Source organism: Pinus tabuliformis, chromosome 1_1 (assembly GCF_031772625.1).
Source record: "Pinus tabuliformis cultivar Carrire ecotype Pingquan chromosome 1_1, CPIR1, whole genome shotgun sequence".
Taxonomy (NCBI): Eukaryota; Viridiplantae; Streptophyta; class Pinopsida; order Pinales; family Pinaceae; genus Pinus; species Pinus tabuliformis.
Genome location: NC_142297.1, coordinates 370,265,667 through 370,289,846, shown reverse-complemented (window position 1 = coordinate 370,289,846; position 24,180 = coordinate 370,265,667). Strand labels below are relative to the sequence as shown.

The window sequence follows — 24,180 nt, the reverse complement described above, 5'->3', positions numbered from 1 at the left end:
CCTTAATGGAGAAAGTGTACTGAACAATAACATACGCCTCCTGGTCTAGTCTCAGCTAAGCTTACAATTAAAAACATGAAAATACTTGGTAACAGAGTTTCATCTTAGTCTTCTTGCAATAGAGCCCATACTTGTTCATTTCTGGATGAGGCTTCATATTCACTTTCTTTGCCATGAGGTAGTGTTGTATCTTCACCTCATTTCTTCCCCTGTGAAGGAAATCTTGAATTTTTATTCTTTCCCTTCTTAGAATTATGGCAGGATAGATAGGAGAATTTTCCTTCTTTCTATTTCCGGTGTCAATCGTCTGAATTTCAATGATGATGTCTTCATTATTCATTGATGCAACTTTTGTGTTAACTTCATAAAGACATGGTGTTTTAAGCCATACTTCAAGAAATTTCAATTCTTCTTCAAATCTTGTTACTTTTTCCTTGTTGTTGTTGGTATCATCTGCACACACATAAAAATTAATGGGATCATAACGATTTAAAGTTTTTTCAGCTTTTCTTTCTTCTACCACATCTTTGCAATCAGCTTCATCTAACTCGTCCCATCGATCTTCAACAACATGTTCCTCTTTACATCCTTCCTGAATAACACCTCGTGAGTTTTCAGTCTCACATTGTTGCAGAACATATAGTATCTCTTGATAATCGTGGTCATTTATAAAACCACTATATCTTATGAAAAAAATATTCTTAGGGTCAAATATGTCTAAAAGTACAACCATATTGGAAAGGTCCAGCTTATCTAGCTTCGAGATTTATTTTTGACTCCACACGATCCTTGAGCTCCGACAACCCTGTTAACACGCACGAAGGAAACTTCTCCCTTTGGCATCTCTTCAACTGTAGAACCTTGTAGACTGTAGCTTCTGTGCCACGCAGGTCTTAGTGCCCTCGGCTCTGGTGACAAGCAACTAAATGATGTCTCACAAGCTAGAAACGCTATCATTGTCTAATTCTGATGCACATATTTCTGAAGATGGGTTCAAATCAGAAAAAAAAAATTGCATTTTCTGTGGCATATAATAATTTAGAAGAAAATTTACCCAATTGTTTTTAAGACCTCCACAACCTGCAATTTTAGTTTCTCAAACAATTAAATTTCTAGACAATTGAAAATTGAAAAATGACACAAATATCAGATGAATTCAATCCACGAATTCAATCCACCATGGGTAGAACATTGGAAAAAAGAAAAAAAAAAAAAAACTTCAAATGCAATGTTTCTAAATTTTCTTCGATGGAGAAACTATTGAATTCCACCTTCTCTAGATCAACATCAGGTTTGTAAGGCACGATAATCTCTCCCTCCTTTTCTAGAGGCAACGTTATGTTGCCAAAGACAGGGATGTCTGCAATAAGGCCAACCTTAATTTTGTAAGGAATAATTCTTATGGGCTTGATATCATCATAAGTGTGCTTGATATCATTGTAGATTATTGTTATGGGGATCTTTACAGTTTCAAACCCATGGGAATGAATTGTGCTCGCATGAGGGATCAATCCAAAGATAAGCTTCCTGCCATCGCTCTCTAGTAGATAATCAATGTCCACCAAAGGGATCAAAATAGGGTTGGGATTGTTTATAAGCACATCGACAACAATTTTAGCCTTCTTTAGATTGATAGATGGAATGTTGATTCCTATGACATCTACTGTCGGTTTTCCAAAATCAATAGCTTCCTCAATCTAAGAATTGCGAAAGTTCCAGAGATTAGTTTCGACGAAAATGTTGATCAGTTTCAACCGCGTGGATTTCTCGACGCTTGGGTCTTCAGGCCTAGAAAATGATGACAACCCGTTTATGGGAATGAATTGTTGGTTCGATACCCCAAGAGACTAGAATGCTGTAGAATCTAGAAAGACTCCACAAATTGCAAAACAAACATGCAGATTGATCGCAGAGATGTCACCTTAGCTACTATACCATCGATAATCCACAATTCCACCCGTAGACTCACCACCACACTACACAACAATGAATCCTACCACGTAGACAATCACCCAACACACAGACGATCGATGCACTTATACACCTAAAACATGCCACGCCTTCACTCGCATTGTCGACCTTGAAGCTCTGATACCATGATAAAAATAGATGTTCTATTAATTAAGTGGCTCACCAAGTAAGATACCTGGAGAGTGCCAAATCACTTCACACATGGACACTGTATACAATGAGGAGAATAGCCTGATATATATAGGCTTTCTCATAAACAGGGTGGTTTGAACCACTCCCTGGATATTAGGATCTGAGATCTAAAATTAGAGTCTCAACCTTATCATCACTATAACAGTAATCTAAGTTTAGCTTTCTCCATTATCTCCAACAGGAATTGACGATGCTGATGAGTCATGCAAAATAGCCTGAAATTGGTGATGATAATGAGCCATGATAAATAAGATGGAGATGATTGTAATAATGTGCAACGTCACTATATGGATTGTGGCTGCCAAAAGAAATCCACATTCTTACCGTCCACTATATAGAGGAGTTTTTTTTTTAAAAGATGAAAAAAACGGATGTCAAGAAAGTCCTGAAATTTTTGAAATATTCACGTAAGAATAGAAAATAGTTTCGACAAAAAAAATGATAATACCTTCAAATTTGATGGTTGGTTTCTCGTTTCTTTGAAGTGATTGAGGTGAGAACTCATTCTTTAGATGACGACACGATCCCATGTCGAGCTTTGACAACCATTTGGATAAAAGATATTCCTATAGTCAACCACCAACTGTTCTATGGCCTACGTAAGTTGTTCAAAACATCTGTCATCATTCGTCATCATCTACAATGCAATAGCAAGTATTACATGTACTAATACTTGTAGGTAATGGTGCGGGCACAATCCACTACCACAATACAGGGATGTGGGCAATAAACAAAGGGATTTTCATCAGCACACACATCACCCACGTATGTCTCAAACGAAAGAAATAACTATAGTTGGAGCCTTATCACTCACTTATACCTAAAACGAGAGAAATACCTATAGTTGGAGCATAAGCTCCTATTGACAAAGGATCTTTGAGTCATTTGTTAGCCAGCCCACGTGCTTTTTGAACTTGTATAACTTAGAGTTGACAATGAGTTGAAAGGGAACATGGGGTGGTTAGAACATCGCTCAAAAAGCCTTTGGTAACATGAACTAAGGCTCCAAGTATTGATGTCATTTGAGGATTTCATGGGGAATGTCTTGGGTGATGAAAACCTCATCACGCTTCATTTTTTATTGCCCACATCCATGCATTGTGGCACTGTAGTGTGCCCACACCATTACCTACAAGTATTACTATAGGTAATACTTGTTATTGCATTGCAGATGATGACAAATGCTTTTGGCTTGTTTTGTGTAATAAAATAGGTGATCTTGTAAGAACTAGTACATCCTATAGATATCCTATAGACATCCTGTAGGAAATCTTGTCGCGACTTGTTTTGAGCCTGAATTGAGAAAAATCATCATTGAAGCTAGGATTAGGCCTCTACTTGATTTCGAATCCATCAAAAACATTGTACCCCTATTCTTCCACACCTCTCTCCCCTGCCAAAGAACAAGGAAATATTACTATTTGAATTTATCAAATGCAAATATAAAGAAAAATAGTTCTTTTTATTTCTTAATTAGCACATGCTTCCTAGATCAGGTTTTGTGCTTAGTTAGCTTAAATCAGCACACATGATAAAAAGGGTTAAGTTATGTTTCTTTTACATTTATTTCATGATATTTATGCAATTAGAATACGTTTCTGTCCTTGTACTTTATTTCTTGGATTAGGTTAGGGTTTCCATTTCGAGAAATTCATTTTCTACAATTAATTTAGGATTTGATTTCAGTACATACACTCCATTACATCACGACAACAAAGGAAGGACACCTTGTATGTTGCACATATAATTTGGATACCTCTTAAGATTGTACGAACCCCAGGTTGATAATTAAAGTTGGTGGCCTTTGGTGTTGCAACATTCTTGTTGCAATACCATGGCCCATCAACCATGAGTTCATCAACTCGACAGAGGGTGACAAGATCAAACTCTTTGCGACATTATTTGAAAAACCAACCACCAAATTAAAGTTTCCTTTCCCTCTATGGATGTAGTCCTTGAACCCAATATATTAGACTCTAACCTCTCTTTTCTCAGTTATAATTCGTCTAGCCAGTGATAGAGAAATGGTGATAGAGAAATGGATGAGTCAATTTTCATGGCTATACAACTCGTTACTCTTCAACCCGAACTCCAAGCCATAAAGATTCCTAAATAATTAACTCAATATCTTACAATTGATTTGTCCATAGCTATTCCTTTTAGCCCAAGCCGTCATTTTTCACACATCGTAAACCTCATTCTTTTTAAGTATCCTTCGTATCTTTTATCCTCTATGCTTCTTGTGAGCACTACCAATGTCGACCATCAAGCACAAGAAGTTTTCTGCTGATCTGATGCAATATATACCCATAGAATTCCCCAAGCCTATTTGTATTACACTTACTATTTCGCATACTCGTGGAGGGTTAATTTAGAATAAGCAGACGTAAACAGACTCTGAGAGTAACAAATTAGAACTTGAAGGCTCAAAAAAGAGCAGAGTAGCAGAAGCTAGTTTTTATTTCCTCATTAGAGTATCATCCGTCTCTATGGGTTTCATAAGAAACCCTTTCAATTGCCTAAGTATGTATCACCATTATTATTTACTTATGAGTCCATAAGGCAAAATATGATAGTAAAGGAATTGCATTTTGTTTCAAAAAAGAAGGGGTCAATTTTGGGTTATACATATTCTATTTCTTTTTTAATTGCTAAGATTAAAAATGAAATAGAGGTTTTGGAAAAGGAAATGTTATCTTTTGGATTTCTGTAGAATGACCTTTGGCACTATGATCCTATGTAGATCATTTTAGTTCTTCAAAAGCTATTTAAATTATCAGCCTATGTCCAAGAAAGGAGGCCAAAAATATAAAAGTTTCCCAATACCATAATTTCTATCAGGGATACTATGCACTCAACAACGTCTACCTAAATAGAAGAAACCACCACACATGTTGATTCGAGCCATTTGGAAGTTAGGGAGTTGAAGAAGAAGCATACTGGATATTTTTTGTGCATATTACAGGTGCGTCCAGGACAAGGTCAAAAGAATTAATCATATCCAAGATGTCACGATAGGTGACACTAAGGGTAGGAGATAAGAATACTAACTTAGTGGAGCAGGGGATTGAACAGTTGGGCAGAGAAATCCAACAGACCTTGGAGGAGATAAAACGCAAAGACTCAGGGATACATGCCCTTGACATCAAGCATACCTTTGTAGGGTAGAAAAATATAACGACGACTAGTGCTGACTTGGCCATATTCTCAAATCAATATCAATCGATTGACACCTCAATAATTAAATACATCGTTCCCATGAATAGTCCCTGGTTTATCTTTGCTATTGGTTTTGATGTGAATGCCTTGAACCTCACAGTTTTCCAACTCGAGATTGGGGAAAATAAATAGATGTTTGGCCTGAGGACCTATTCACTTGCTATCAACATGGGAAGGGTGCCATACGTGGATGTCATCAACCTTAATCAACGGGCAGGTGGAATAGTGGCACGAAGATTACTCGATTCATCCGATGGAAATAGGAAAATGCAAGCGATGTTCGAAAATGTGTGCAATAAGCTACAAGTGGTGCACATGGCATTAAAAACAAAAACTAATCGAATAAAGGATCTAGGAATCAGGCCAATGAAAAGATATAGGGCCAATCAAAAAGTACGTTGAGGAAAAGAAGAAACATATGAAATCCCTTCAATCCATTCTTAAGACTCCTCATCATGATCTTCACATTCTGATTTAGGCTTTCAAGCGGAAGGAAGAGGTTGAAGCCAACCTCCGAAATATGGAAGTGACCCTACAGCTCAAGGAAGAAGAACGAAAAGATTCTCTTAAGCGTCTGGAGTTGTTGACAACGGAATATCGTGAGAAAGAGGAAGGCTATATGAAGTTATTGGCAGAATCTAAAGCTTTGATTGGTCAAGCTATTAATTCTACCCAAACAATGGAGGCCAGAGATCCTAAACTATTACATATCAAAATAACTCAATTGGATCAAGACTTAAAATTCGCCCAAGTATAAAAAGGAAGGTGTAAACGCAGGGTAATCAATTTAGAAGAACAAAATAACACATAATTCGAACAGATTCAAGATGGGTTGAAAAATGTGCATAACGAAGCCCTTCAGGAAGCACTTTGGGTTTCAATACTAGGAAGAAAAATATTACTGTAGGCCAATGATGAGATATGGAGAGAGATATGCAAGAAAATAACCAAGGTTAAAGCCTATCTATAAATCCTTTCACACTGTGAGAAGCACATAATTAAGAACATGAACCTAGAGGCAAAAGGTATTGCCACAACCCTCAATGAAAGACTAAAGGATGCACATTCCCTCATCGATCTCGTCAATACCTTGGAAGATGACAGCATTGTAGAAGAAAATCTCATTTCTAGGGATGAATATATTGTTTTCCTCTGTATGCTAGGATGTTGAAATTATAATTTCAACTGCAATGAACAGTTGAACAGCAGCAGCTACTTTACTTATTTGTCGTGATCCGGCGCCCCACATTTATTCCTGATCTTTTAAGTCACCGCCATTACTATCTTTTCACTCTTTAATTATTTTTGTGTTCCCGAAGGAGGAAGATCAGATCCAGCGCTACACCATTACTTCTCAACAACCGTATTAATGAGCAGAATGGCTGAAAGAGAAAAGAACCAGCCTCGAGCCGTCGCAGCATTTATCAGCCATAGATTTCATCACCACCGACTCAAGAAATACAGCAAAAGATCAGATTTGTTCATTATGAGCAGTAGATTGCATCAGAGACTTCATCAGCAAGTTAAAGCGGTGATGGATAAGTTAGACCCTTTCCCGCACTATAAAATGCAGACACAGTAGTGTAGAAAATAGAGAAATAGAAACAGGGGAAATAGATTGAGAGTTTTTTTTTGTATCGCACAACAGTGCTGAAATTGTAATTTTCTGAGATAGTGGAAAAATTGGTTTGTGGAACTGAAGCGTTCCTGTTGTAATCCCTCTGTCAAGAGGAAGATGCTCTTTAGCATAATCTGTTGTGAAGATCCCTCTATGTGAAGAAGACGTATTTTTATCAGTTAGTTTATTGTTTATAAATAGAAGTTTCTTTTTGCGTGTTGCTGTTACACCGTAAGTGAAAAATAGGCTTGACATCAAAAATCACCGTCGTTGTTACACCGTAAGTCAAAAATAGGCTTGACGTAAAAAATCACCATTGTTGTTACACCGTAAGTCAAAAATAGACTTGATGTCAAAATTACGTTGTTTTAACAGTACGAACAACAACTAAAAAAATTTACGTTGCTGTAACAGTATGAACAGCAACTGAAAAAAAACTGCGTTGCTGAAACACCAGTTACAGCAAAGTGATTATTTTCTGTTTTTGCTATATTAAAACAGAGCATTATTTTGTTCATTTTTTGATCCTGTGGCAAAGTAGAGTATTATTTTATGCTTTGTTCTTTTGTTTGGGAATTATCAGAAATTCTTAAAACAGAGTATTACTCTCTGTTCATATTTTTTTGTGTTTCAGAATTTATCAGAAAATTCCCAACAGTGGTAACAGAGGATTTTTCCACTGTATTTTGTTTGGAATAACCAGAAATTCCCGACATGGTATCAGAGATTGTACAGGCTCTTTGAAGACATAAAATAAGATGAAAAAGGATTTCTTGCTGCAGCAAATTATCCAGCAGAGTGAAAACGCTGTCAAGGTATTTTTCATATTAGTTTTTTGTGTAGCTGTTGAAGACAATTAAGTGACTTTTTTACACAGTCAAGTATTCAAAGAATGGCCAGCACCAGCATGGGTATGTTTAATACCCAGCTCCCATAGTTCAATGGGAAAAACTATGATTACTGGGCAATAACCATGAGAGCCCTGTTTGCCTCACAAGATTTATGGGAACTTGTTGAATATGGATTTGAAGAGCCAAGAAATGAAGAAGAGTTTAATGGATTAACTCAGGCAGAGAAAGAGCTGTTGAAGAGCAATAAGAAGAAGGATTCAAAAGCCCTTGTATTCTTATATCAAGCAGTGCATGAGAGTGTGTTTCCAAGGATAGCAGCAGCCAAGACATCCAGAGAAGCATGGAAAACTCTTAAGATAGCCTATCAAGGCGTGGAGAGAGTGAAGACAGCAAAACTACAGTTGCTGAGGAAAGATTTTGAGAACCTGCGCATGAAGGAGTCAGACAATATTGAGTCATTCTTCACACAAGCAATTGGTTTGGTCACACAAATAAGGTCTCATGGAGAAACTCTTGAAGAAAGGAGGATTGTGGAGAAACTATTGAGGTGCCTACCCTCAAATTTTGGCGTGATTGTCACTACCATAGAAGAGACAAAGGATCTCTCAAATTTTTCAGTTGATGAACTTCATGCATCACTGATAACACATGTGCAGAGGTTGAGTAGAAATGAAAACTCATCTCTGGAGCAAGCCTTCAAGACCCAGATGTCATTTGGAAGAGGAAGAGGTCAAGGCAGAGGAAACAAGAGAGGAAGAGGCAGAAGCCAATATAGAGGTGGAAGAAACAGTTCAGCAAACATTCAAGGAAGAGGCAGCAATCCAAATCAGAACCAAGGCCATGGCAGCAACCAACAAAGTGGACAACATCATGCTCAAGGACAAAGGTATGAAAAATCTAATGTCCAATGTTATTACTGTAAAAAATATGGGCACTATGCAAATGAATGTAGGAAAAAGCAGCATGATATGAGTAATAGATCTTGTTAGCCTCCTATACCAATAGGGTTTCATATTTCACAATTGACAATGGAAATGCTAAAAATGATCATCTTTGATGAAACGAAGGTTCCATTTTTTGGTAAACAAAGCAAAAAGTTAAAAAATGTAAAGAGGGTATGCCTTAAAAGAATAATCAAAGGGCAAGAAGATGAATTGGTCAAAAGAAAAAATAATTGAAATGAACCCCAAAGAAAGACCAGGAAAGTGGCCAATCAAAATGCCACTACTATCTTGAGGTATGGCTCAACAGTTCAAGCTGGGCCATGCCATCCTTTAAATTGTTTGTTTTAGAGTAGGTAATGAGTAGCTGTTCAAACAGTTTAAGCTTGACAGATGACTAGCTGGATAGAGAAAGAAAGGAGCCCACTAGCTTAATCTGGGTCCTTGGAAGACATAAGGGTAGTTTTAGATAGGAGGACAGCAAAAAGAAAAGAGCATATGAGGGTTTGCAAGTCTAAGTGCACCCTCCCTGAAGTAACAAAAAATGCTAGGTTCTAAGTTGGGTAGGTAGCCAGAAGTTGCAGAATCTTGATCCTATTCAGTTTTGGCCTTAATCAAGAAGGCATATGTTGGCAGTTGCAAAGGTATCTATGCTGCATTTTGAAGGCAAAGTATAGAAGCATGTCTAACTCCCTTGTTCTCCCCAAAACACCCATGGAGGACTTCAGCACTTTCCTAAAGAATCCTCCTTCTATTTCTTCTTGGAAATTTCATGACAAGTTTTCACTTTTTTCTCCGAAAAGAAGCCACATTTCTTGTGTAAAACCATTTCCCATCAACTCCTAAAAATCTAAGTTTACTCACTAAACTTAGTTTTCTATCCCACACTTCCAATCTCTCATATCCCCAATTCACATTGACTTCTAACCCTATTATTTAACTCCCTATGTTCCCCTTTTCCCCTACTACTATATCACTATTGTGAAAAGGCCCACAAAATATGTAAATACCCCCCCTTTTTGGCACTATAGCAATATGTTCAACTATTTGGAGAATCAGGCATAATCAAAAGTTTTGTTTGGTTTGCTTGAAGTTAGGGATTAAACTAACACTTGGTTAGTTTAATAACCTATTCCTACCCCTATCCCCCTTACAAACCCACTATAATGCATTACCCGCGCTATTTGCATAAAACCCGGTTAAAAACCCACTTTCTCCGCTTATCCAAAGTTTTTGTTACAGCGCGCTCACCACAAAAAACAAAAAATATTATTTAAAACCCCCGCCGGGACCCGCCGTATCCATCCCTCACCTCCACAGCCCGTCGACCGTCGGATCCGGGCCCTCCCATCCGACGGCCCACAGCAATATCGGACCACCTCCGAAGACCGAACGATAGCGTCCGAAATCTGTCAGAGGGTGACGTCAGGGCTCGGACGCGTGTCGTTCCCAGGTTGTATCGGGCGGCCTCCTGCCAAAACCGCTCCCGTACCATAAGCGGTCCGATGGAACCGCTTACCGCTCTGCTAATTCCACCACACGTCACCCATGCGTCACCCTTACGTCACTGCCGCTTCAGCATCGCATCACCACCCCATCCGCCATTGCTCCGAGCTATCTGCCATGTCACCTACCCACGTGGAGCCACTCACTGGCCACCACGTCATCATTCCGTACCTGACCCCACCCATGACGTCATGTTGACGTCATCCGACAAAAACGCGCCAAAAGCCAAATTTTCCCTATTTTGCCCAAAAACCCCGTTTTTCGTGTTATTTGCAATATTCACTCACTGTACTCCTGCATGAGCAAGTACATCGTTTACCTGTCAACTTTGAAGATTGCTTCCTTGCTACTGGCATCCTGAATTCACCTGCGTTTCCACCATTGTCCGATTGTACCAGGTATTTATCAGTTTCCCCCCTTCGCCCCTAGTTTTTGCATAATTTACCAAACAAACTAAGAAAAGAGGAAACACAGTAATTTCAAGGAACCCTCATGAACCAGTAGTCCATTTCCACAATGTAAGCCCAAGTTCACTTACAGAAGTCCCCATTGTGCCAAATTTCCACAAATTCATAGTTTCTTTGCGCCTTCACGAATCTGAACCTCTGCTAGATAAATCCATCGAGAAAGCAACTCTCAAATCCCAGCATTTGATCATTAAACCTATCCTAGGATCATTTTGACTCATTGTCACCGAAATTTTGCCTCTTCTCCTCTGCAAATTACCCTGCTCATTCAAAATCCACTGCTCTGCATTGCTGTACCCAAGAAAAAAATCTCAGATATAATTACAAATATTAATTGACCATGGAGACTCCAGTGGCATTGAACATTGCCCCATTAAATGCCCCACATAAGGACCTGGAATGGCTAGCCCTGGCAGACTGAGATTATCAGATGAAAGACACTATAGAGTTGTGTAACAAATACCACATAGAAGCAGTGTGTGAGTTAAGGAAGAAACACAAAGATGGTACAGACCTCCTGGGAATCTGGAGTTCCCATTTGCCAATCTACTATCTCCCTCATGTCAATGATTTTCCTGACTTGATCCACCAGTGCCGATCAAACTATGACCCTACTCAAAGAGCTGTTCTGAGTCCTTCAGTCTCTGTCTTGTTCCATATTACTCCTGAAGCCATAAATCAAATGCTGCAGTTTCAACCTACAAAGCCATTGGTCCCTCTGTCCATGCAGCTTTTATTAGAGCAGGGTGCCAAGCTCTCCAACTCACAAATTACAAGAATTGGCCAACTGTTTATGATTCCAGAGTTTCAGCCTAAGCAGCCTCCCCCTTATCTACATGTATGGTTTAATGACATAGGGAGACTATTAGTAGATATGATATCTTCCATCCTAGGGTTCAAGACTAGTGAGTTTGTAGATGAGACAACACTGGTGGTACTATCCATTTTTACCCCAGGATAGCCCCTTGTTGTCCAGTATGACTATTCTTCATTTATATCCAACAAAATGCATGAACAGTTCATGAATCTGGAAAGAGAGAGGGTATTCAAGTACACCTCTTATATATATCATCTGATATTGTACAATCAGCCTGATGCTTTTCCTCTTTTCCTCAAGAAACTAGATCCAAAGGGAAACAGAAGGTCTGTAATGTTCTGGACATCAGTCTGCCATCACATCCATTACTCACCATATACATACTGTGAATTTATTGACCTATTCATTCACCCAGCCTTATCACTGCTGCAAAGTTCACCTCCTCCTAGACTCACTGATGATATGCAGAAAATCCTTCAGCTGTCCAAGAACTATAGCATAGGGGATTGGTACTTTTACCAACACCATACAGTGATCAGGATATATGGCTGTGAGTTAGCACCATACAGGCTACCAAGATATGTCCCCATGAGACTCTTTGCTCTAGAGTACTTCAGACAGTTCGCCAATGCAGATATGATTCACTTCTATAGCAAAAAAAAGAAGGCCCAGCTGAAAATCAAGCATCAATTGGGTCCATTCATCTTCAACAAGAGGGAAGAAGCTTGGAATGAGGTAGACCAAATGCTAAAAGCCCTCCAGCTCAAGACAAGCTTCTATTGGGCACCCTATGACCCTAACCATTTCATAAGCCTCAGAAGAATCAAGCATAGGCTTGCCCCATATGACCACATTAGCATTCCAGAGGTTGAAAAATATGCTAATCAAATAGATTGGAAAAAGGGCACATTAGTGGAAGATTATAGTGAAAAAGAAATAGCAGAGAAGGACATTAAAACTTTAGAAAAAGTAGTTGATTTGGAGTATTTTGGACAGGTTTGGTCTTCTGGCATTCAGCATCGTGGAGAAGCTGCCTCCTCATCCACCATTCCTCAACAGCCTACCAAAACAACTGATCCACCAGTAGACATGACTAAAGGAAAAACAGTGCAGCAATAAGAAACACCTCCAAATGTGGAGCAGCAAGCAGAGCAGCAGGAAGGCAGGGCCAAACAACCTGACTTCATAGAACAGCAAACACATGAACAAATTCCTCCAAGGCAGGAGGTGATAGTTGAGTCCTCTATTTTACAAACACCTGCTAATGAGGACAGGACAAGAAAGAGGGATAGGCAAGGGGACACTCCTCTAACTACCTCTACGGACCAGCAAGGAGAAAAGAGACAGAGGTTGAACCCTTTTTCAGAGGAGGAAATACCAGAGAGACCAATTGATAATATGCCCTCTCCTAGCATCGAAACATCAACTAGCTCTTTGCAGCAAGGGCAGGACATCCCACACGGGACAGAAGTGAGCTCTTCAAGGCAGAAATCAAAGGCAGACTCCAGCATCAAGCAGCAATTTATTGACATAAAGAAAAGGAATGAGCCCCTCAGGCACCAAATTTACAACCATCTCCTAAAAATGGCGCCAACTAATCAGCAGAGATTAATGTCTGCCTATGACATTCAAGAACAAAAAATGACTCTTAGTCATTTCAGGCCTACCATGCAGCAACCTCAAACAGTTGCCGATTACATCAGAACTAATCTGGAAATTTTTGCCAGAGACATCCACCCCTTGGATCAAATTGAGCTACACAGACAAATAGGGGAAATGATATATTCCACACTAGCTGATAAGACCCTGCTGGCACACCAATTACAAAATTCTCTACACAACACTGCTGCTCAGCTGGAATTGGAGAAGGCATCATCTCAAGCCAAGGACAACAGAATCAAGTCCGTGGAAGAGATCATTATAGAATTGAGTCATGATCCAAAGGACCCTAAGGGTGTGCAGGCACTGCTAAAGAAAAGAGATGAAGATGTAGCAACTATGAGAAAGCATATCAAGCTGCCAGCTACCCTTCACCCTCAAACTGGAGAGGTGGCAGAGCAAAAGAAGGATCAGGATGTAATGGCCCTACTCCTAAGTTTATACAAGAGGCTAATGGAAACAGAGAGTGCACTAGAGGCGACACTGAAATCAAGACAAAGTGAGGCACCAATGCAGCCAACACAGACATCTGCATCTACTAAAGGTGTGCCACTTTCCACTACTACAGCAGGTCCTTCCACGGGACAAACATCAGAGGCAGGTCCTTCGGCATCAACACCAGCAACAGCACCAGATCAGGGGCCCAGCCTGACTATGCAGAACATGATGAAGGAGCTGGAAGCTCTAGAAGCACAGATGGCTGAGCTGAAAGAAACCAAAGATAAGTTGGCTGCCATTGAGGAAAAATATGATAAATCCAAGCAAAGTATAGCTGAAAAAACAAGAGAGGTAAGAGCTCTTGAGAAGAGAATAAAGGAATTAGAAAAGGAACTCTCTCTTGATAAAATTGTGATTGAAATTAAGAAGATCATGTGGACCAACATTGGTCAATCTATTACAGACTAGTGGCAATACATAGAGACTATCCATGAGCATATGGATCTAATAGGCAGGGCCCGAAAAGAAAATCAAAGAGCAAGGGCATCTCTATTCAATATGCCTGAAATAGCCAATAGGATGATCAATGTCCTTAACAACCGCACTGGCCCTCAGCTGACAGCAATGGGTATCACTAACAGGACTGATACCATTTTACTAGTGAAAATGGTGCTCACTTTGAGAAATCATGTGCAAACATTGGACAGAAGGTGCCAAGAAATGCAGACAAAGGTGAACAGATTCATTGAGAAGATTACAACATTGCATAACAGAGGCCTTCCCAACTTAGTAACCAGTGCAGGGAGGTTACTATCTCATGAAAATTATGCCAAGAGGGTAGACGCATATGCCACAAATCAAATCACTGCAGCAGCAAGTACCTCAGAGGAAACAGGGCCTCCATCTGGGCAGAGTCTCTATGATAAAATAGAGAATCTATTCTTCATTTCAAATGAGATCAGACATCTTTTTGAAGTGCCTCCAAACTACTACAAATATACTGAGGCAGATGAAACTTTAGGCATAATCTTAAGGCACTAGTTTCCTACTCAGGAATGGTGGACGGGCATGATACAAACACTGCTGTAAAAAAACAGATTGTTCACCATATTTTTGTATTTTTATCAGAAAGTCAGCAATTTCAGAAAGTTAATATATGTTTGCTCTGACTGGGAAAGCAATTAAAAAGGCCAACTCAGCAGTCCAGTTTGACTGCCAAAGCAGATGACTACAGATGCAGATGACGGGGCTAAGATAGCCGCACCACAACAAAGCAGCAAAGGGCGTATTACTCATCAATACGAAGCACCCAACCGACTCAGTGACCTCCAAAAGTCAAAGAATTTCTGACAAAGCTGGAAAGTCATTCATTGTCCATTTAAAGTAACAATAACTTTCGTATCTTCTATTTTTGAAAGTTGGTGAAGACAGTTATTGAGCAAATGACTCAGCGTTAAGATATTTTGTAAAAACGATTGTATATATATCCCCACGCATAAACTTAGTGGGGTTGTTGATTTTTCCTCCAGAGGAGCTATGCTGTAATTTCAGACTTTTAATACAGGGAGCTAAGGGAATTTATGAAGTTCTGAGTTGTTTTGATGTGTTGTGGTGTGATTGCTTGCTGCTACAGGATTCCTACGCTATTTCATGTCACAATAAGTTTTCTGAACCTTCTTTTTATGTATTTCATTCTTTCATAATCCATTCATGCTCTATATTTCACAGGTTTAATAGCACAAAAAAAGAATAGTTCAGGATTTGTTCATAGAACACCCTAAACTCAATCTATGATGTTATGAATGTTTTCTTCAGAATTATTTATGAATGTGTAATTCTTAGTTGCTCACCTTCATACTAAATCTCTCATAGTAAATACTGTTCAGGAATTCAAATCTGCTCCTGAGTGATATTTCTTTTCTCTACATCACCAGCTTAGTGAAAGATTCTTAGTTTCCTGTCACTGGCTGGAAATATTTCATATTTTATAATTTGAAGTTTGTTTCATGAGTATTTATATGGCCCTGTAGTTTCATCACTCTTACTCAGTACCTCAAACAACCCATAATCACAGAATCCATTGCCCAATGGATAGAAACTCTTGAAGATCACATCTCAGCTGCTAGAAGACATCATTCAACCAAAACTTTAACCAAAATTCAGTACATTATAGCTAGCCTAAAACCTTATCAAAAAAAAGCTAAATCCCAAAGAGAGAGCCCTCTCTGATTGCAGGTAGGCTAGGACCTGTGATCCAAAGATTGGTCTGTGGTTACCTCGGCCGTATTCCCTTAGGAGTCAAAGGGAACAACCTGAGTGATAACATAACTGGCGACTCCACTGGGGAACTCGAACTAATGTGTCAACTGCTGTCTGTTCTAGATAGTGGTTCCAAAACTTAAAAAATCCCTTGACCATTCTAAAAATATTCTCAAAAATACCAAAAACAAATTCAGAAGCTGGCTCCTAAAAAGAGAACTAGGCATACAAGGTCAAATCCTGACCCAAATCCTCCACCTGTTTTTGATAATCCTAATTTGATCCCTAAGACTCTCAGGAACCAAAAGGAACCAGAACAATCTCCTGAATCCAGCCCTGAGGCAGTTCAGCAAAGTTTTATTCCAACCCCTGCTAAACCATCAGTTCACCTTCATATAACCCATTCTTCCCCCTCTTCCTCATCCACTTCGCAAAACATATTGTCTTCACCCAATACACAAACTGCTATTGTTGTCCCTATTGTTCCACTTGTTCCCCTTCTACCTGTTGCCCCACTTATCCCTCCAAATATGGCTAATCGTTATGCTCCCCTTTAGTTACCTGGTAATCCAGGGGCTATGCCTCAGGACTACCAAAGCAAGATTACTTATTTTGATGGAACCAGTACATACAATGCCTTACAGCATACCAAAAAAATGCAAGATTACTTTGAAAACTATGAGATAGATGATGATGATGTGAGAATGAAAATTTTTGTACAAAGTCTCACAGGTGAAGTAAGAACTTGGTTTAGAGCGCTTGCTGCAAATTCTATACCTGATTCAGGTGCTCTTTACCAGTCCTTTCTAAACAGATGGGAAAAGAAAAAGGATCCTCTACATATTTTATCTAAATATGACACCATAAGGAGAGGCCCTCAAGAAACTGTCTTGGACTATTGCACTAGATTCAATACTATCTATAATGCCATTCCTCAAAATCTTAGGCCTCCACCTGATTTGGCATTGATTAAGTTCCCTGATGGGTTTGATGCTGATATGGCATATCAACTAAGAGAAAGAGCCCCTGCAACCCTGGCAGACATGCAAAACATAGCTGTAAGTGTAGAGGCAAATCTGATTGCTAAGAGAAACCGGGCAAGAACTGAAAGAAGAACTACTTTTAAGGAAGAACCCTCATCATTTGAGCAAAATCTAGATGCAATCATCAAAGGTATCGATAGAATTGGGGACAGAGTGGAAACCATAGAAAGAAAGTCATCATGGGAAGGGCAAACAAGCAATATTAGAAACCCAAACTTTAGAAAGAATCAAAATCCCAATGTTGGAAGGACTGATCCTGACCAGCATGTCAGACCCCCTTTCCAAGAAAATTATGCTGAGGCTTCAACATCTAGTGAACCTAATGAGGACCCTCACATCAACCTAATGGGTTTGGACAGTGAACATCAAGTATTCTTAACACAAGAAGATCAAGAGGTTTACAATGACAATCAATACCACACTAAGTCAGGAGAATCATTTGATTTCAAAGAAGTTTATGATGCAGCTGTGTATGAGGTACACAAACAGTATAAACTAAGGACCAGAACGATAGATGTACCTGAACCTCTTAAACCAAAGGACAATAAGCTGCCAAAAAAGATCAATGATAAGAGTACTCTCCCACAATCAGCTGGCAATTCGAACCCACATTCCTCAGAAGTCACTGTGGAGGATATTTCAGAACAACAGACATCTGAAAAACAGCCAGTCCCACCTCATCCAGCAAAAATAAAGTCAGATAATACCCTTGGAAGCAAACATGGTACCAATTTTACTCAGGATCATACCAACCATGAACAAAAGATCAGTGATAACCCAACCGAAAAAGAAAAACCTGTTGCACTTAATGCCAAGATGCAAATTGAAAAGCCCTTTAACTTGGAGATAGAAATAAGTAAGCTCAAGATATCAATTCCTCTTTCAGAATTAGCCAAACATGAAATATACAGACAACAGATTAACAAGTCACTCCAAGTATCAGACAATAAAGATGCTGTGAATGTCCTAGATGACCAACCAGAGTTGTTGTTCGGACCTGAGGTTAATGGAAAAATAGAAAATGGAGGAGTTCCACCCTTCTATGTTAGTCTAAACATTCATGATAAGGTTCTACACAATGCAATGTTTGATTTCGGGCCTCACACAACTTAATGCCCAAATCTGTAATGGAAAAACTTGACCTAGACATCACAAGACCTTATAAAGATCTATTCTCATTTGATTCAAGCCAGGTCAGGTGCTTAGGATTGATTAAAGATTTATGTGTCTCCCTGGTCCAATACCCAACCAAAACAATCTTGATGGATGTGGTGGTAGCTGACATACCCCCTAAGTATGGCATGCTCTTGTCCAGATCCTGGGGGGCCAAACTCCAAGGATCTTTGCAACTAGATATGTCCTATGCAACCATCTCAGTCTTTGGGCAGCCAAAGAGATTATACCGTGAAACTTTGATGAAATATGTGGTAAGCAGTCAAGAGAAACCCCAAAACTTTCCAATCTATTCAATACACTCTGACATGGATTCATTTATTCTCTACAATGTTGACATCTGCAGCAAGGCTTATTCTGAACTATTAATAGCAGCAGAGGCAGAGAAAGTCATTGAACAATATGCTCCACAAGACCAAAGGACTGTAGAAAGAGCTGAGGCAACAAAAGAACACAATGTATCAACCAATCTGCAGGAAATAAATCTGCCTATGATTCAACTCTCTAAAAATCTAAATCCAAGTCTTGAACATGAAACCTTATGGTACTTAGAATTTGATGGCTCTGTAAACAAGTTAGGAGCTGGGGCAGGAATCTGGATCCATAATATGCACAATGACCAGGCTGAGGGTCATGCATACAGGTTAAACTTCCGATGTACAAACAACATGGCTGAGTATGAGGCCCTTCTGCTAGGTCTCAAACTCATAAAAAATTTGGGTGCAACTAAAATTTCAATCTTAGGGGATTCAGATCTAATCATACAACAAATTAAAGGAAACTTTACTACAAATGATTTAAGGTTGAGAGCATATAAGGCAGTAGCTATTCAGGTACTTGACACCTTCTCACAATCACAGTTGACTAAAATTTCCAGAGAACTCAATCTTCATGCTCATAGTTTGGCGACCTTTGCCAACACTTGTAAGCTGCCTTTCAAACCCAATCATACTTTTACTGCTGAAATCAAACACAGGCCAACAGTTCCAGACAACATCAAAAACTGGAAAGTCTTTGAGAGTGATACTCAGATAAATAATTTCCTCACTTTAAAGGAGGAATTCTCTAGCATTAACATTGACTCAATCACTGGAGATGATCAACCACAAGTACACATGAATACACAGAAAATATCAGCTGAAACAGTTAATCTGGTTTTGCACCCTACCACCTTCAATAACAAAAGTATACAAAAGTTGGGTCAAATAGATGAAGATGAACTGGCTGAAACAAAAACAGAGGTAATTGAGTTGAAAGATAATTTTTTGCCCATAGGTTTAACCCCTTTGGAGGATCTGTTTGATTCAAATGATATCTCAAGAAAACCAAAAATGCAACCATTAAATGCTGAAATAGAAGATTGTAACATTGGGACTTCAGAAAATCCCAAAATGATTAAGCTATCCAAAGCACTACCACCTGAGTAGAAACTGAAATACATTGAGTTATTTAAAGAGTTTCAAGATGTCTTTGCCTGGAGCTATGAGGACCTCAAGTCTTATGATACCTCAGTCATCCAGCACACTATACCTTTAAAAGAAAATCAAAAGCCTTTTAAACAAAAGCTCAGAAGAGTGAACCCTGTGCTCCTTCCTCTCATTGAAAAAGAGGTGAAACGTATGTATCAAGCGGGAATCATTGCTCCAATCAGATTCTCAGAATGGATTTCAAACCTAGTGCCTACTAGGAAAAAGACAGGAGAAATCAGACTGTGTGTTGACCTAAGAAATTTAAACAAAGTCTCTCTCAAAGACCACTACCCCCTACCAAAAATGGATCATATCCCGCAAAGGGTAGTGGGAGCCTCTAGGATCTCATTATTAGATGGGTTTTCAGGATTCAATCAGATTCTGGTACACCCAGATGACCAAGACAAAACTGCCTTCACAACTCCTTGGGGAACTTTCAAATATGTCAAAATGCCTTTTGGGCTTAAGAATGCAAGGGCTACTTTCCAAAGAGCTATGGATATAGCCTTCGCCAAGGAAATTCATGATTTTCTAGTGATCTACCTGGATGATCTAACTGCCTTTTCAAAATCGGACCAAGAACACTTAGAACACTTGAGGCAAGTTTTCACAATTTGTAGAAAATATGGCATATCTTTAAATCCAAAGAAATCATTGTTTGGGCTAGAGGAAGGTAAACTCTTGGGACATATAATCTCAAAAGATGGTATTAGGATCGATCCGGACAGAATTCAAGCCATCCTACAAGTACCACACCCAAGAAACATCAAGGAACTCTAAAGCTTTCTAGGAAAAATCAACTTCTTGAGAAGGTTCATTCCAAATCTGGCTAAGCTCACAAGACTGTTAAACAACATGCTAAAAAAGGAATCCAAGGTCAAATGGAGCTTAGAAGCTAGACAAGCCTTTGAGGATATTAAAAAAGCATTGACAAACACTCCAGTCCTAACAAGTCCTAGATTTGATAGAGATTTCATCATTTTTTCCTTTGCTTCTGAGCATACAATTGCTGTTGTTCTACTACAGAAAGATGATCAAGGCTGTGAGAAACCCATTGCATTCTTTAGCAGAGCTCTAAGGGATGCTCCCTTAAAATATCAGATCATGGAAAAACAAGCCTATGCACTAGTGAAAGCAATCAAGGACTTTAGAATCTATATCCTGTACTCCCACATCATTTCCTATGTCCCAAATGCAGTAGTGAAAGACATTCTAACCCAAGAAGGAATTGAAGGTAGGAGGGGCAAATGGATTGCCAAAATCTTAGAATATGACATGGAAATCAAGCCTACCAAACTGATAAAAGGACAGGGTCTAGCCAAGTTGTTGGCTGAAACCAATTTGCAAGTTCTTGACATTAACGAACTGGACAACGAACAGGAGATGGCGACTCCACAGATCAACCAAGCCTTTATGCAATCCCCCTGGTATACTGATATATGTTTTGTATTATTAAACCTGCAAGCTCCTCCAGAGTTCTCCAGAACTAAGAAAAGGTTCTTGAAGATGAAAGCATCAAAATTTTGTGTTATGAATAATGATTTGTTTTGGAGAAATCATGAAGGGATCTTACTTAATTGCTTAACATTGGATGAAACTGACATTGTCCTCAAAGAATTTCATGCAGGTGATTGTGGAGGACACTTATACTGGAAATCCACAGCTGATAAAATCCTAAGGGCTGGCTTTTATTGGCCCTCCTTGTTTACTGATGTGAGAAAATTTGCAATGTCTTGTCACAAATGTCAAATCTTTGAAGGGAAGAGAAAGATGTTGCCTTTACCACTCAAACCTGTTTCAACTGAGAGCCCATTCCAGCAATGGGGTCTAGACTTTATTGGTGAAATTCACCCCCCATCCTCTGGCCAGCATAGGTGGATTCTGACTGCTACAGACTATTTCGCCAAATGGATAGAAGTTGTCCCCTGTAGGCAGGCCAATGACTCCATTATCATACAATTTCTAGAGACCAACATCTTGTCCATATTTGGCTGTCCAGAAAAAATTATCACAGACAATGCTGCTGCTTTCAAGTCCAAAAAAATGATCAGCTTTTGTCACAAATATCATATGACCTTAGGTCATTCCACAGCCTATTATCCTCAAGGCAATGTCCTAGCTGAGTCTTCCACTAAAAGCCTAATCAACATCATCAAAAAAGTTTTGGAAGAAAACAAAAAGAATTGGCATAAGAAGTTAATGAATGCTCTATGGGCAGATAGACTGACTACCAAAAGGTCCATTGGTACAAGCCCATATGAACTGGTTTATGGAATGGAAGCAAGGTTCCCTTCATCTTTAGGTGTTCCTGTAATCAAGTTAGTGCAAGAAGTACAAGCTGAACCAAATGACATTCAGAGAAGGATCAATCAGACAATTCATTTACAGCAAACAAGGGAGGAAGTCTATGAAGGAACACAAGTACTGCAAGAAAAGCTCAAAAGAATATTTGACAAAAGAACTAAGGCTGAAGACTTCTCTATAGGAAACAAAGTGCTAAGATGGGATTCCAGAAGGGAGGACAAAGGAAAACATGGGAAATTTGATTTCTTATGGAAGGGACCTTATGTAATTTATGTTGTACAAGGTAATAACACTTATTTTCTAAAGAGCTTGGATGGCTCAAACACTGAGGAAGGCCCAGTCAATGGGAGGATGCTCAAGCATTACTTTGATCCCCTCTAATCAAGCACTGCTCAATTGTATATTGTACATAAATTTCTATTTTTAGTATGTTTATTTTCAGCAGATAGATAGAGCTCCAAATAAAGCAAATTTTGAGAAGAACTAAGATGCTGCACTATTTTGATGAATACTATTCACTTTGGCATGGAAGAATGAGAGAAAGTACTTGGAAATTATCTGGAAGATGAGAAATAATCAGAGAAGCAAGGCGAAAACAGGGCTGTAATTTCAGAACAGATCAGCTTAAGGGGTATTGCAAGTAAGTTTCATGAGTTCAGATGTTCAGTCTTCAAGAAAAGGAAAGGTTAAAATGTAGAAAGGTGGAAAAGAAGGCAATCTGACCTACTGATCTTGACTTTTCATCTGGAAAAGTCATCCCCAAGTGGAGCCACTGTTAGCCACCTATACTAGTAGGGTTTCATATTTCATGATTGACAATGGAAATGCTAAAAATGATCATCTTTGATGAAACAAAGGTTCCATTTTTTGGTAAACAAAGCAAAAAGTTAAAAAATGTAAAGAGGGTATGCCTTAAAAGAATAATCAAAGGGCAAGAAGATGAATTGGTCAAAAGAAAAAATAATTGAAATGAACCCCAAAGAAAGACCAGGAAAGTGGCCAATCAAAATTCCACTGCTATCTTGAGGTATGGATCAACAATTCAAGCTGGGCCATGCCATCCTTTAAATTGTTTGTTTTAGAGTAGGTAATGAGTACCTGTTCAAACAGTTTAAGCTTGATAGATGACTAGCTGGATAGAGAAAGAAAGGAGCCCACTAGCTTAATATGGGTCCTTGGAAGACATAAGGGTAGTTTTAGATAGGAGGACAGCAAAAAGAAAAGAGCATATGAGGGTTTGCAAGTCTAAGTGCACCCTCCCTGAAGTAACAAAAAATGCTAGGTTCTAAGTTGGGTAGGTAGCCAGAAGTTGCAGAATCTTGATCCTATTCAGTTTTGGCCTTAATCAAGAAGGTATATGTTGGCAGATGCAAAGGTATCTATGCTACATTTTGAAGGCAAAGTATAGAAGCATGTCTAACTCCCTTGTTCTCCCCAAAACACTCTCTTTCTAACATCCCATGGAGGACTTCAGCACTTTCCTAAAGAATCCTCCTTCTATTTCTTCTTGGAAATTTCATGACAAGTTTTCACTTTCTTCTCCGAAAAGAAGCCACATTTCTTGTGTAAAACCATTTCCCATCAACTCCTAAAAATCTAAGTTTACTCACTAAACTTAGTTTTCTATCCCACACTTCCAATCTCTCATATCCCCAATTCACATTGACTTCTAACCCTATTATTTAACTCCCTATGTTCCCCTTTTCCCCTACTACTATATCACTATTGTGAAAAGGCCCACAAAATATGTAAATACCCCCCCTTTTTGGCACTATAGCCATATGTTCAAATATTTGGAGAATCAGGCAGAATCAAAAGTTTTGTTTGGTTTGTTTGAAGTTAGGGATTAAACTAACACTTGGTTAGTTTAATAACCTATTCCTACCCCTATCCCCCTTACAAACCCCCTATAATGCATTACCCGCACTATTTGCATAAAACCCAATTGGAAACCCACTTTCTCCGCTTATCCAAAGTTTTGTTACAATGCGCTCACCACAAAAAACAAAAAATATTATTTAAAACCCCCACCGGGACCTGCCCTATCCATCCCACACCTCCACAGCCCGTCGACCGTCGGATCCGGGCCCTCCCATCCGACGGCCCACAGCGATATCGGACCACCTCCGAAGACCGAACGATAGCATCCGAAATCTGTCAGAGGGTGACATCAGGGCTCGGACACGTGTTGTTCCCAAGTTGTATCGGGCGGCCTCCTACCAAAACTGCTCTCGTACCATAAGCAGTCTGATG

The 24,180-nt window shown here is 39.2% G+C and overlaps 1 protein-coding gene across 1 annotated transcript; it reads right to left on the bottom strand.

Moving 5' to 3' along the window:
- Positions 1 to 1,169: 1,169 nt before the first annotated feature.
- On the bottom strand, positions 1,170 to 5,366 carry LOC149213159 (desiccation protectant protein Lea14 homolog). The gene is made up of 2 exons (XM_089388933.1): positions 5,319 to 5,366; positions 1,170 to 1,697 (listed from the first exon to the last, which is right to left on the bottom strand). Exons 1-2 carry the CDS (start codon positions 5,364 to 5,366, stop codon positions 1,170 to 1,172), a joined length of 576 nt encoding a protein of 191 aa, XP_089245059.1.
- Between the last annotated feature and the right edge of the window lie 18,814 nt (positions 5,367 to 24,180).

Excerpts from the sequence above, each read along its gene's own strand:
- LOC149213159 (XM_089388933.1), bottom strand. The coding sequence starts at position 5,366 with ATGGCCAAGTCAGCACTAGTCGTCGTTATATTTTTCTACCCTACAAAG. Across the intron at positions 1,698-5,318 it reads TATTTTTCTACCCTACAAAG|ATTGAGGAAGCTATTGATTT; the intron begins GTATGCTTGATG and ends CGCAATTCTTAG.